We start from the raw sequence: 14366 nt of genomic DNA on the forward strand, positions 1-14366 counted from the left end.
CACACAGACACACACACACCCATGCACACACAGACACACACACACATCCATGCACACACAGACACACACGACACACACACACATGCACACACACATACACACACCCATGCACACACACACAAACACACACACATGCACGCACACAAACACACGCCCATGCACACACACACACGCCCATGCACACACAGACACACAAACACACGCACATGCACACACACGCCCATGCACACACAGACACACATGCATGCACACACAAACACACACACCCATGCACACACAGACACACAAACACACACACATGCACAGACACACACGCATGCACACACATAGACACACACACCCACGCACACACAGACACACACACGCACACACACACAGACACACACACAGACCCCTCCCTGCTTCACCAGGCTGACTCCTCCACTTTGTGTCAGCTCAGGCACCTGCTCTTCCTCAGGAGACCTGTGTCACTCACACACTGTCACGCCTGGACAAGCCTTCCTTCTGTGTGCCCCAGACACGCTCCACTGTCCTCCGTCATCACACACATCCTCTACACCACAGCGTGTGTTTTCTGTCTGCTACCATAGACTGCAAGTTCCTTGAGGACAGAAAGTGTATTTTTCCCTCTCTGGGTTCTCAGCAGATTGCACGAAGCATGGCATAGAGTTGGTGCTACATAAATGATAGCTGAACAATTGTGCTGCCATAAGGCCTCACACCTCCTTCTAATATATTATGTGAGGCGTTGCACTCTAGTAAATTCTGTACCGTCTGTCTTTCTCACTAGAATGTGAGCCTGAAAGGCAGAGATTAGGTTAGATTTTCCTCTACCATCCCAGTGCTAGGCATTTGACCCTTAGTCTCTACCATAGGGACAGAGGATGCCTAGAAATGAAGCCAGCTAGGAGGAAAGTCAGAGATGGAGAGAGATTCCAGATTTTGGAGCACCTGGATCCATCTGTGCCTGAAGCCATCACAACTCCCAGGGTGGATTACCACCAACCAGAAAGAAATACAATGGAACCCTAGGCTGGCCTTAGGGAAATGAAATCTCATTCATTTCATCACCTCTCACCACTCTCCTCTTACTGGAGTGGTATCTGTTGACGCAGATGTCCTACAAAGTTCAAATTTCACCTCTAATGCTTGAGTGCTGCTAGTACCCCCTCCCCTCCCACACTCTTCCCCAGCACCACCATTAGACTGAATCCAGGGCCCACTGAGCTCCAAGTGCTCCTGGAGACCCTGTGCTCCTCCAGCCGACCCTCACAGCCTCATCGCCACCGGAGGCGTTGGAACCAATCTCACCATGACCTGTATCCCAGTTTACCCCCATCACTCCTCCCTACTCATCACTTGTCCCTCAGGGCCATGTGTCCCCTGATCTGGCTGGATCTCTAACTCCCCCGCCCTCCTAAATCCTTGCCATGGCACCTTCTAGAATTTAGGTCACAGTGCCAGCAGAATCCCCCCTTCCTGTCCTTGCTCTAATGGAAACCTGGCTCTCCCCGAAGGACACCACCGCCCCTGCAAACTCTCACTGTGTGGGAGAGTGTTTTACTGCCCACATCCCAGGCCTCCCTGGACCTCATCAACATTTCCGGTCCATTTCCCTGCCTCCTCCCTAAACTCCCTGTCTCTGTGAAACACATCTCAGCCTACCTGTCTGACTCCCTCATGGCCACCGTCATTCAGTCCTTGGGGAGCTGAGCGCTGGCTCACTGCCTCTGCCTCCAATGCTGCTCCCGTTATCATCCTTGGAGATTCCACAACCAGGCAAGCAGCCCCTCCAGTCCCCGATCTTGACCCCTTCACTCCAACCTGATGTGCCAGCGCTGCCTCACCCATTGTTAAATATTGAAATTCTGTTGTACCAATCAGTCTTGCTATGTCAGGGAAGCTGGCCGGGGGCAGGGGTGGCTCCTGTGTTGGGCCCGGCAGAGAGAAGAGAGGAGCTGGGACTAAGGCTCCATCTCCTCTCCTCGCTGCCCAAGGCTGGGTTGAGATCTCAGCTCTGTTCTCAGGTTCTATAAGCTCCAAGGCCCACCCCAAGGGTGGGGGCAAGAGAAGCAGAGTGGCCCTGACCTCCTGAGGCTGCTGGGCATGGAGAGGTCCTCCAGTCAAACAGTAGAGGACAAGTTAGGAGAAGATTCTGCACTCGCCGAGATGGAATGACCCTTACTCTAACAGGGAAGTTTAGGGAGCATCTGGTATGGTTCCCTGTGTCAAAGCATGGTCCAGTCAAGCCATCATTTAGCTCATAACAGCCTCATCATCAAAAGATCACACTATTCATTTCTAAAACCCAGTCGGTGGTTTGGGGCTTATTAGAATAATTTGTTGAATCATTTGCCCTTCACATTTTAACCGGGTAGGCAGTTTCTTAATATATACTTGATGTATACAGAACATATGAGCGAACATTGTAGTTTTGCCTTATCTATTAATTTGTATGACCTTTCCAGTGCGTACTTGAAGATCATCCTACCTCCACCTGTCCTGAGCCGCCTCATTCGGGCTCTTACCCTTGCCCTTGGCATTTCCAATACCCGCGCCCCCTCAACTCTGTCTTTTACATCCCACTCTCTGGCTACCACGTGTCACCCTTGCAGCTCACTCCCATGCACTCCCATTTCAATAATGCTTTGACCCCACCCCTGCCTTTGCACTGCCTCACTTGCCCTTCAGGTCCTCATTTCCCTGTTTACCCAGCTTGGACTCCATGATCCATCCTCATAATCCCTCCCTTTCCACCCTCTCCCTGTTGCACTCACCTCACAAACCTCCTCCTGGTTAGAGGCGACTCTCCAACTAACTGCACCCACGCCCTGAATGTGGCCGGAGAAAGCCACAGAATCTCAGAAGAGGCCTTCATGCCACTGACACACATACTTCACAGCCTGGTCCACTCCCTCCCACTCTCGCTTCCCTTCCTCTGTCCTCCCATCCCCAACCCTTCCTCCCCGTCCTCTCAGTTAATGCTCCTACTTCCCATTTCGTTGGGAAAATAGAAGGAAGCAGAAGTGAAGTGTTATACCCTCCCACCATGTCTGCCCATCCCCAGCACTGCACCCACGAGCTCTGCTGTCCCTCCTGGCACAGCACCACCCATCCTTGCACTGTGTCCTGGGCCTCATCTCCTTGCACAGTGCATCTGTATTGCGCCCCCATCTCTGCAGGTTATCCCTTCTGTCCTCCTTTCTTTTACTTTTTTATTTTGATTTTATTTTCGAGACAGAGTCTTGCTCTGTCACCAGACTGGAGTGCAGTGGTGCTATCCTAGCTCACTGCAGCTTCAAACACCTGAGTTGAAGGGATCCTCCTGCCTCAGCCTCCCAAGTAAGCTAGGACCACAAACACATACCACCACACTTGGCTAATTAGTTTTTACTTTTTGTAGATATAGGGTCTTGCTATGTTGCCCACGCTGGTTTTGAACTCCTGGGTTCAAGGGATCCTCCTGTCTCAGCTTCCCAAAGCTAAAGCCTGAGCCACTGCCCCCAGTCCTTCCCTTCTTCCCTCTCTACTAGAACATTCCCACTAGTAGCATACAGGCCTTAATATCTCCCTCCAACACAAAGCAGCCAGCACTAGCCAGCTAATGGAGGACACCCCAGTAGCACAGTGCAGGGAGACACAGGGAGGTTAGGAGAAAGAGGCAACAAAGGACATGGTGGGCGCTCAGGCAGCAGGACCAGCATGCATGTGCCAAGGTCCTGAGGTAGGAGGGAGCGTGGCAGGAAAGAAGGCAGAGATGAGCAAGGAGGGAGGAGGCAGGTGGGAGGTGAGGCCAGAGGTGGAGGTTGAGGGTCAGGCTTTGTTAGAGATGTTGAGCTTTTCCCCGAGAGCACTGGGAAGCTGGAGTGTTTCCGAGCTGGAGGTGGCATGATCAGATTTGCATGTACAAAGGATCACTGTCATAACTCTGTAGAGAAGGATAAGAGTGGGTGCAAACTGATGAGTGGGGAGGCCACGGCAGCCATCCAGGGAGCAGGGATGGTGGCCTGGTGGTGGGCGGTGCTGTCTCAGAGGCATCAGGCAAGTTTGAGACACTAAGGATCTAACACAGACAGGACACCCTGATGGATGGAGCCTGCAGGGAGGAGGAAGAGATAGATGTCGGCGCTGACAACTAGGCTCAGGCTTACACCAGGAAGTCCTGGAGAAGCATTTGCTGAGCTAACTGGGGCCTCCAGAGCACCAGGCAGGAGGGAAAGATCAGGAGTTCACGTTCAGTGCCTTTAAAACATCCACCAAGAGACATCAAATAGGCAGTTGGATACCCAGGTCTAGGCCTCGAGGAGAGGTCTGGGCCACTGATTATCTCACATGGCCTCTCTGTTAGCATCTCCTGAACCCTCCTTCTGTGCCAGGCACTGTGCTAGGAACCGATGGTCCAAGGATGAGTGAGGCCCAGGCTTGCACCGGAGGAGCCACCAGGCTCCCCGTAGAATGTGAGCTCCTGTTCCTGTGGGGTCTTACCCTTGCCCTTGGCATTTCCAATACCCGCACCCCCTCAACTCTGTCTTTTACATTCCACTCTCTGGCTACCACGTGCCACCCTTGCAGCTCACTCCCATGCACCCCCATTTCAATAATGCTTTGACCCCACCCCAACCCTAGGCTCAAAAGCATTGACTGCCCTCCCTGCTCCACCCCGCACCCCTGCCTTTGCACTGCCTCACTTGCCCTTCAGGTCCTCATTTCCCTGTTTACCCAGCTTGGACTCCATGATCCATCCTCATAATCCCTCCCTTTCCACCCTCCTGTTCCTGTGGGGAACAGGAGTGGGTGTGGCCCACCAGGATGCAGCTGGGGCCCTTCTGGGTTAAGCTCTGTCCTCAATTTGTGGGACGCCTCGGGGCATGTCAGTACTGCTCTCTGAGCCTCACTCCTGCACAGATTCTTTATAAAGATGCCTGGCACCGGCTTGCTGAAATATTTGTCAGATTGAATTGAAAGGATATGAAAGTGCTTCGCAAAGTGCTTTTCAAATACACTGATTTGTAATTGTAACAATAGGGAGAATTTGTTATCCTCTTAGCAGCTGGTATGAAGACTTTTCCCACAGAGAAGGGTGAGTGGTTGGATTAGGGAAACAAGGTACTACGGAGGGGACAAGGCTTCCTTTTAACACCCCAAGATGCAGGAGGGCAGAGAGGCCATGACAGGAGAGGGGTGGGAACAGCAAAAAGCACGGAACCCAAAACACTCAGAGAAGACACCTGCCCATGGGACCATTTTGAGTGGCCCTACCAAGCTTCAGTGAAGCGACCGGAAGTCCCGATATGCTCTGGGGAATTGTTTCTCTTGTAGAAAAAGTTGGTGAATTTGGTACAGGGAGAGCTCATGTGTGAAAGGAAGTTACAGAGGTTCCTCTTTTCCATTATATGCAGCATAGCCAGAAGTTCCTAAAATGCTTATATTTCTATGTAGTAATAAGTATCCCTGTATACTATATACCTGCGTACTATTAGGTTGGTGCAAAGTAATTACGGTTTCACTATTACTTGGATGGCAAAAACCACAATTGCTTTTGCACCAAACTAATATATAATTATATATTTTGTACATACATATAGGTCTAGGCTGGGCACAGTGGCTCATGCCTGTAATCCCAGCACTTTTGGTGGCCACGGTAGGCAGATCTCTTGAGGTCAGGAGTGGGGACCAGCCTGGCCAATATGGTGAAATCCCGTCTCTACTAAAATACAAAAATTTAGCCAGTTATGATGGTGTGTGCCTGTAACCCCGGCTACTTGGGAGGCTGAGGCAGGAGAATCGCTTGAACTCGGGAGGCGGAGGTTGCAGTGAGCCGAGATCGTGCCATTGCACTTAAGCCTGGGTGACAGAGTGAGACTCCATTTCAGAAAAAAAAAAAAGGTATATGTAATACCATAAAATTCCTGAGTAATATCTATAGTACACACTGGAATCTGCCCCTACTTTATAAGACATAGTCTCAGGACTGTAGAAGGAAATCATTGCCAACATGTATTGAGGGCTCTATTAATTAGGTCACACTAGCTACTAAGTCAGTGGCTGGACATAGTCAAATTTCATTTCTCTCTCACGTCAATGCCCCCAAGGACTTCCTAAATGTGTCAGGCACTGTTCTGACTACTCAACATGCATCAGCTCAGTGAACCTCCACGACAATCTGCCAGGGAAGAATTCTTGTTATTGCCACTCTCAGGTGAGGACACTAAGTGACACACAGCTGGACCCAGGCAGTCTGGCTGTGCAACCTGCGTCTTACCCAGTGTGCATACACCCCACCCAATTCTTCTTCCATTCAGAGAAGGTTAAAGGACGTTCGCTGTGCCTATGCTGGTGCTGGGGATAAGATGGTGAATGAAACAGTCTCTGCTGTCAGGAAGCCGATGCTCTGGTGATTGTACGGTCTATGCTACTTATCAGTTTTTGGAAAGGCTGCATTCAAGAGTTCACTCACTCATCAGTGAACACAGGGGAAGACCTGCCTGTGACACTGTGCTGGGATTTGCCCCGGGCCGGTTCTCACCTTCCCAGCAGGCACCAAGGAAATGTTTAGAGTCAAAAGACCCTAGTTGGAGCCCTGATTCCATCATTTCCTAGCCACAAGTACTTACTCAGATAGTTTTGCCTCTCTGAGCTTCAGTGTCCTCATCTGTACAATGGCGATGATAAGACCCCTCTCACAGGCCTGTGGTGGAACCAAATTGAGTTGTAGTTCAAGAACTTGGCCAAGGGTACAGCCCCCAGGGGGCTCAATCTCCTCCCCACCCCCATATTTATTTCAGAGCGGTTGGCGGCTGGGTTTGGTGAATTTCGTGCAATTGCAGATGGGAAAGTGTTTTGCAGGCTCTTCTAAAGGGCTGTGGCAGCATCTGGCAGCACCAGTGTGGGGTGTGTCCCTGTTAGAAAGTGATCTGCTGCTTTCTCACATGTAAAATGCAGGGTGACTCCCAGCCAAGCTGGGGCACAGAGACGGGCTGAGGAGTGTTCGTCAGCCTCTTCCGTGGCAGTCCCCAGCCCGGAATCAAGCCTCCACCGCTGCCAAGCCTCCGCTAATCCTCAGAAGCTTCGGTGCAGGGACAGAAGGCAGCGTTTTGAAGTCGTCGGCTTTAGATCCTCTCCGCAGTACTGCGGGTGTGTATTGTGATTCACCAGGCAGATGTCCAAACAGACAAAATGAAACCTTCCTTCAGGGGTGAGAGAGACGGCTGAGTGAGTTTCCAAAGAGCCAGAAGTCTAGAAGAGGCAGGTGGGCCCTAAGCACCCCCAAAACTATGATGTTTCATGCCCTCCTTCTCCCCTTGTTTTGCAGGGAATTTCAAAGGTCTGTGCAAGCAAATCGATCACTTCCCAGAGGATGCAGATTACGAAGCTGACACAGCAGAATATTTCCTCCGTGAGTGCACACAATTGTTTCTATCTCCCTCCTGGTGGTGGGCCCTGCCCTTCCATCCTTCACAGAGTCAAGGACCAGGCCTATCTAGAGGCCCTCATCACAGCAGAGGGCAGGCAAAAGCTGAATCTCTCTCCTTTCCGGAGTGCAGACCTTCATACATGCTGTTCCCTCTGCCTGCAATGCCCTTCCCTCCCCGTCTTTGTCTGGCAAACTCCTACTCAGTCGACCTCAGCTAAAACATCACCTTCTCCAGGAAGTCCTTCCTGCCTTCTGCATGAGTTCCCAGAGGACAGTACTTTATCATTGCTGTGGGGTCCTTGACTATTGGAGTAACCATCTCCCAACTCTGCTAGCGTATGGACTCACCCTAGCATTCACCATTATATTCTCGGCCCAGTGCTTGGCGTGTAATAAGTGCTCAGTGAATATTTCTTGAATAATTGGATGAAGTAACCCACCAGGCAGTGCCAGATTGGAACTTCTAATGAAAAAAAAAAAAAAAAAAAAGAGAGAGAGAGAGAGAGATTTTTTTCTTCCCCCGCAAGTCAAGTAAGTCAAAGTTAAATCCTGATGTAACAGCTGCAATCTTAAATCCACCTGAGACATATTATCAAGAGAAAGCAGTCTGAGGCCCCAAGGAAATGTCTCAAGTATCAGCAAAAACTAACAAGGCTACCTATTCCCTGAGAAAGGGATTTCCAAGAGAGGGGCTGAGAGTCCTTGATGCCTGGGACAGCAAAGCCAAAGGTTCTCAGGCCATCTCTTTGGAAGGAGGTTTGCTCTCCTCCCAGGAGCATCCCCGCCTCTGCTCCAGACCCTTCCACCTCCCCTCCCCAACAGCACAACGGTTGCCATTACCCTCAGATCACTTTTATGAAGTATGTAGGAGGCATTTTATTACATAGGTTGCCCCTGTCTCTTTCAATAATTACTTCTCACATCAAGCCCAGCTCTCAGGTCAGCCTGGAATCTGGTTTCATTGAAAAGCCCGTGGAATGTGAAGTCAGTCAGGCAGCTGGGAAGAGAGAAGGAGGCAACACGATGCAATTTTTAGATTCTTTTTTTTAAAGGAAAAAATATCATACCCTGCTCGTCATTTCCTTTTATGAATTCCCTCAAGACGTTGCTCTTAACTGGAATTCCTAACAGGCCATTTGGTTGTGGTTACCTGTTACCTACGACTGTGTCTGGGGTGGGGCTGCAGGAGCCCGGCTGTGCAGTAAATGTGGGTTGAGCTCCTTCTGTGTGCTGGATCCTGTGCTCAGTGCTGGGGAGGCCAAGATGTATGAGGGAGACACAGTCCCTGGCCCCAAGAAGAGCACAGCCTGGCGGGGAGGGCCCTTGGAAAAACAGCTCAACTTGGGAGACACTGCATGATAGAGGTGAGGCCTGAATGTAGAAGGCAGAAGCCAGCAAGCAAAGCCAAGCCTCACACTGGGAGCCACACTCCCGGAGCACAGGGCTCACCAGGTGGAGTCTGAATTATGTCATGCTTTATCTGCTAGGCAGTAAGCGCCTGGGGGCAGGAAACTTGTCTCATTCATTGCTGCCCTTATAACGGCTCAATGAATGCTTTTTGTTAAGAAGAGATAGAGGATTCTTCAGTGGCAATTCCTAACAATTCAACACCTCCATTTCCTTGTTTTTAAGAAAGAAGAGCATAGAGCATAGAGTATTTGGTTCATTTTGGTGTCCCTGGACAAAAGACTTGGACTCAGATTGGCAACACAGGATTCTGAAGGTCTGATTTGAGTTGACTTAATCCAACAATATTTTTTGAACATCTGTAACAGGGGTCGGCAAACTTTTTCTGTGAAGGATCAGATGTTGAATATTTTAGGCTTTTTGGGCCATACAGTCTCTGTCCCATTTACCTAACTCTGCTCTTGTGGCCACTGACAATAAGGAGGCATATGTGTGGCTGTGTTACAGTGAAGTTTAACTTGATTTACACAACCAGGCATTAGTCTTCATTTGGTATAGTTTGCTGACCCCTGGTCTATAAAATGCTAGTCCTGGGCTGGACAACAAAAATAATTTTTTAAAGCTGGAAGACGTGAGTTTCTATCATTCTCTACGAAGTTCTAACCTAGATCTTGAGAGAAGCTGGGAGACAGGGATGATTTTTCTAGAAGGATTCCCCTTGCCCCCACTCCCTACCCCTGCTTCTGATTCAGAAGCTCCTCCAGGGCCTCCCTGGCACCCTGCATATGTCTACAATTCAACCCTGATCACATTTTGCTGCAATTTCACTGGTTCACACTTGGGATCCCCAAGAGGCTATGAGCTTCTTGAAGGCAGAGCTATATCCCATTCATCCCAAGCACCCAGAAAAGGCCATGGCAGGGAATTTGACCCAAAAAAGCACTTTGATGACTCAGCAATGAAGTGACTGGGCGGGTGAATATGTGAACACTCAAGTAAATCATAGTCTAATGCCCCGAGATCAATGCAAGCAACAGGCTTCCAGAAGAAAACAGCTGGGTCCCCATTCGCCAGAGGTAGGCGGGTGGCTCCCAGAGGTGTGCAGAGCTTAGGCCCAAGGAGGCGGGCTGAGCTGCACCTGGGGTGGGCAGGGCCTGAGTCCACTCCTAGTTCAGGTCTGTCAAACCCATGTGCACAGCTCATCTGCCGCAGGGGAGGCTGTAAGGGGGCAGAAGCAGCCCCTCTCCCTGAGGGCTAGCCATCTGGAGGGAGACCTATGGACCTAATGTTTATGCTGCATGCTGGAATAGAAGGAAGCGTGTGGTGCTGAGGGAACCTGTTCCCTAACCCAGACCAGAGGAGGTCCTTCTAGAAGGGTTCCCTAGAGAAGATGGCACCAGAGCCCATTCATTCATTCATTCACTCGAGAGATATTTACTAAGCACTCACTGAGTGCCAGCACTATTGTCAGTCCTGGGGATCCAAGAGTAAATCAAACAAAGAGGGCCAGTGCCTTCATGAAGGTTATATCCTAGTGTAAGAAACAAGTAATAAACAAGTGTGAAACACCCTCTCCCTGCCCTCTGCACCCTGAGATAGTTTTGTTGTTGTTGTTGTTGTTGTTGTTGTTGAGATGGAGTCTCTTGCTCTTTCATCCAGGTAGGAGTGCAAGTGACACCAAACCTCTGCTTTCCGGGTTCAAGTGATTCTCCTGCCTCAGCCTCCCGAGTAGCTGGGATTACATGCGTGTGCCACTATTCCTGGCTAATTTTTTGTATTTTTAGTAAAGATGGGGTTTCACCAAGTAAGCCAGGCTGGTCTTAAACTCCTGACCTCAGGTGATCTGCCTGCCTCAGCCTCCCAAAGTGTTGAGATTACAGGCGTGAGCCACCATGCCCAGCCCCAGCTGAGATAGTTTCTGAGTGGTCTGGGAGGAGTTGGAGAGTGGAGAGTGATGGGGGAGGGACCAGTGGGTCCTGGGGGCATGTCACTTAGATAAGGTGGTCCCACAGTTTCTCTGAGTGAAGAAAGGGAACTAGGTAAGATTTCTAGGGAAAAGAGTAGCTGACAGAGAGAAGAGCAGGAGCAGGGTCCTTAAAGCAGACACAAAGCATCATGTTTGAGGATCAGCGGTGTGGCTGGTCCTGCAGGAGCCCAGTGCAGGGGTAGAGTGGGGTCCTACAGCACAGACAGCACAGGAACCCAGTCATGTGGGCCTGGGACCAAGGGGAGACCTCAGTTCTCATTCTAAGTGTGATGGGAATGACCGATTTAGACACGTCAGCCTGGCTGCTGTGGTACTGATGGTTGGAAACGGAGGCAGGGAGCCCAGGTGGCGGGGTTGGGGGGTGGGGGGAAACCAGAGTGTAACCATGGTGATGGTGAGAAGGAAGGAGATGTTTGGGAGACAGAGCTGACAGCAGCAGGGGTGGCCACTGATGGAGCATGGGCCATGGGGCCGGGGACAGATTTCAGGATAGGGACAGAGGTGAAAGGAGAGGAAAGAAGCAGTCAAGCAACTCTTCTTTCTCCCCAAAGAGCAGATTTCCACCCATGTAGAGCATCTCCTAAGGGACCTGGGGCTTGTTTTCGATGTTCCCAAACAGCTCAATTAATTCTTTTTTTGTTTTGTTTTGTTTTAAGATGGGGTCTTGCTCTGCCACCCAGGCTGGAGTGCAGTGGCACAATCTTGGCTCACTGAAACCTCTGCCTCCTGGGTTCAAGCGATTCTCCTGCTTCAGCCTCCTGAGTAGCTAGGATTACAGGCACCTGCCACCACATCTGGCTAATTTTTGTATTTTTAGTAGAGACGGGATTTCGCCATGTTGGCCAGGTTGGTCTCGAACTTCTGACCTCAGGTGATCCACCCACCTCAGCCTCCCGAAGTGCTGGGCTTACAGGCATGAACCACCACACCCAACCCTAAATTAATTCTTCCTGGAAAAGCAGAGGTGTGAGCTGGATGGGGCACAATCCAGCCACCGGAGTATTCCTAAACCCAAGACCTCTGCAGAATGAAGAACTGGACCAAGCTGAGTCACACCAGCAACACACATCGCGGGGGCCCCTTAAATTTCCTGTGAAGTCACATGGTCCGTGAAACAGATGTAGCATCTTCCTTCACTTGTAAGTGTGAGCAATTCACACACTCCACAGATCTTTCTGGAGTGGACCCCCCTGTATGCCAGGTCCTTTTCAAGGTACTGAGGTTATGGTCCTCAGGGTACTTGTAATCTACAAAAAAATGAAACTAACAAGTGAATGATGTAATATGTTAGACTGAGATAAGACTTATGGAAAAAAAAATCAAGCAGGGACAGGGGATGGGAAATTCTAGAGTAGGGATGGGATCAAGAATGAACAGCGGCCGGGCGTAGTGGCAGGCGCCTGTAATCTCAGCACTTTGGGAGGCCGAGGCGGGTGGATCACCTGAGGTCGGGAGTTCAAGACCAGCCTGACCAACACAGAGAAACCCCGTCTCTACCAAAAATATCAAAAAACTTTAACCAGGCATGGTGGTGCATGCCTGTATTCCCAGCTACTCGGGAGGCTGAGGCAGGAAAATCCCTTGAATATGGGAGGTAGAGGTTGCGGTGAGCCAAGATTGTGCCATTGCACTCCAGCCTGGACAACAAGAGCGAAACTCCACTTCAAAAAATAAAAATAAAAAGAAGAACAAACAGCAAGTGCAAAGGTCCTGGCTTGGGAGCATGCCTGGAATATCTGAGGAACAGGACTGAGCCTCGTAAGAGAAGAATGGAGTGAGCAAGGAAGGGCAAAGGAAGAGCAGGTGTGGAGAGTCCCAAGGACCCTGTGGGTTGCAGTGAGAATTTGGGGGTTTGCTCTGGTTGACCGACACCATCTCACTTTTGAACAGGCTCTGGCTGCTGTGTTCATAAGTGACTGAAATGGGATGAGGGCAGAAGCTGACAGAAGGGTTAGAACTCTGTTGCTATAATTTAGGCAGGAGGTGATGGCAGCTTGAACCAGAGTGGTAGCAGTGAAAGGGGTGAAATAGGATCAATGTTGAAAATATTTCCAGGGCACCACACACAGGATTTTCTGAAAGGCTGAATGTGGATTTCGAGAGAAAGAAAGGAGGCAAGGATGGTGCCAAGACTCGTGCCCATGGGGGAGCAACAGGTTGAGACTGGGGCTCAATATCAGCCATATTCAGTTAGAGATGCCTGTGGGACTTCCTGGGGCAATGTCACGGGCTCGGTATGAACCTGAGTCCAGTGTTCACAGGAGAGGTCCCAGCCAGAGATAGTGAGTTTTCACGTTGTTGGCATGTAGGTGATATTTAAAGCCGTGAGACTCAATGAACTCACCAAGGGAGTGGTACACAGAGAGAAGGGGAGAGGCCCAGACACTAAGCTCCAGAACACCATGAAGGCTTAGGGGCCAGGGAGATGAGGACACTCCAGGAAAGGGGGCTGAGCAGGAGTGGCCAGTGAGGTGTCTGGGGTAACTCCCACCATCCTTGCTACACCAGCTGAACTGGGGATGTAGAGCAGAGAGGCAGGACAGAGAATGCCAGAAGGGCATGGCTGGACAGCAATTCAGAGCTCATCTCCTGGGGTGAAAAGGATGGTGGGGCTCACTGCGCTCAACCCAGCAGGCCAAGCTTAAGACGTTGCCCAGCCTCTTGGAGGGCCTGGCAGAAGGAAAGCACTCAATTAATATCTGATGGACAAATGAATGAATGAATGGACACTGTTACTCCCCAGTGCCTATGAGTATCTGAGGAGTCCCCCAGCCTCTCCTGAACCACACTGATAGAGAAACAGCTATAGGAGCCCCTGGTCACCACCCCGGGCTCCATAAAGGCATGACCAACATGGACTTAGCCCCACCTATCACTGGCTTATCCAGTAATGAATGGTGACTGGACTGTTTCTCCCAACCAGCGCTGTGGGCCCATCGAATGTGTCTGCTGTGGTGGCCTCCATATCCTCTTCCCTCCCTCGTTAACCAAAGATTGAGGAGCGTGGTGAGGAATGAGGCGGTGGTGACTGGGGTGTGACTTCTCTTGAATGTCAAGCGTGCATCTGTGCATCTGTCTTTGTGCATGAGGGCATGAGTCCGTGCCGTGTTCCGTGTCTTTCGGTACCTGCATGTCTGCGCGTCTGAGTGTCTGTGTCTGAATGTGTAAGCACTTGTGTGTTTGCATGTGTCTGTGTGTATGTGGGTCCATGTGTGTTGAGTGTGTGTGTGTGTGTGTATGCGTGCATGTTGTGTCCAGGAGATAGGAGTTGACATTTCCTAGCTGTCCTATTGTGATTTGAAGAATCAGAGGAATTTGGCTTCCTCCAACAGTCATGTATTAAGACCTAATGTGTGCAAGACCCCAAAATCCACTCTATTGTGACCACTCATAGTCCAGGACTGTGGGGTATGGTCAGGTCTCCCCACTCCATATTCAGAGCCTGGGGCTGGAGGTGGGGGTGAGGGGCCCAGGGCTGGCTGCTGTCTCTGACGCACTCCCTCCAAGGAGTGTGTCATAGGCCACACACACACAGACAGGCCTCAACGGGTGGATCAC

General features: G+C 50.6%; 1 protein-coding gene across 1 annotated transcript in view; it reads left to right on the top strand.

The window, feature by feature from the left end:
- Positions 1-14366, top strand: part of CACNG2 (calcium voltage-gated channel auxiliary subunit gamma 2) — a 142527-nt gene that overhangs the window by 108264 nt on the left and 19897 nt on the right. The window contains exon 2 of the mRNA XM_025399742.1: positions 7313-7396. Within this exon, the coding sequence (XP_025255527.1) occupies positions 7313-7396 (84 nt within the window). The remainder of the gene's footprint in view (positions 1-7312; positions 7397-14366) is intronic.

This window comes from Theropithecus gelada, chromosome 10, assembly GCF_003255815.1.
Source record: "Theropithecus gelada isolate Dixy chromosome 10, Tgel_1.0, whole genome shotgun sequence".
NCBI lineage: Eukaryota > Metazoa > Chordata > Mammalia > Primates > Cercopithecidae > Theropithecus > Theropithecus gelada.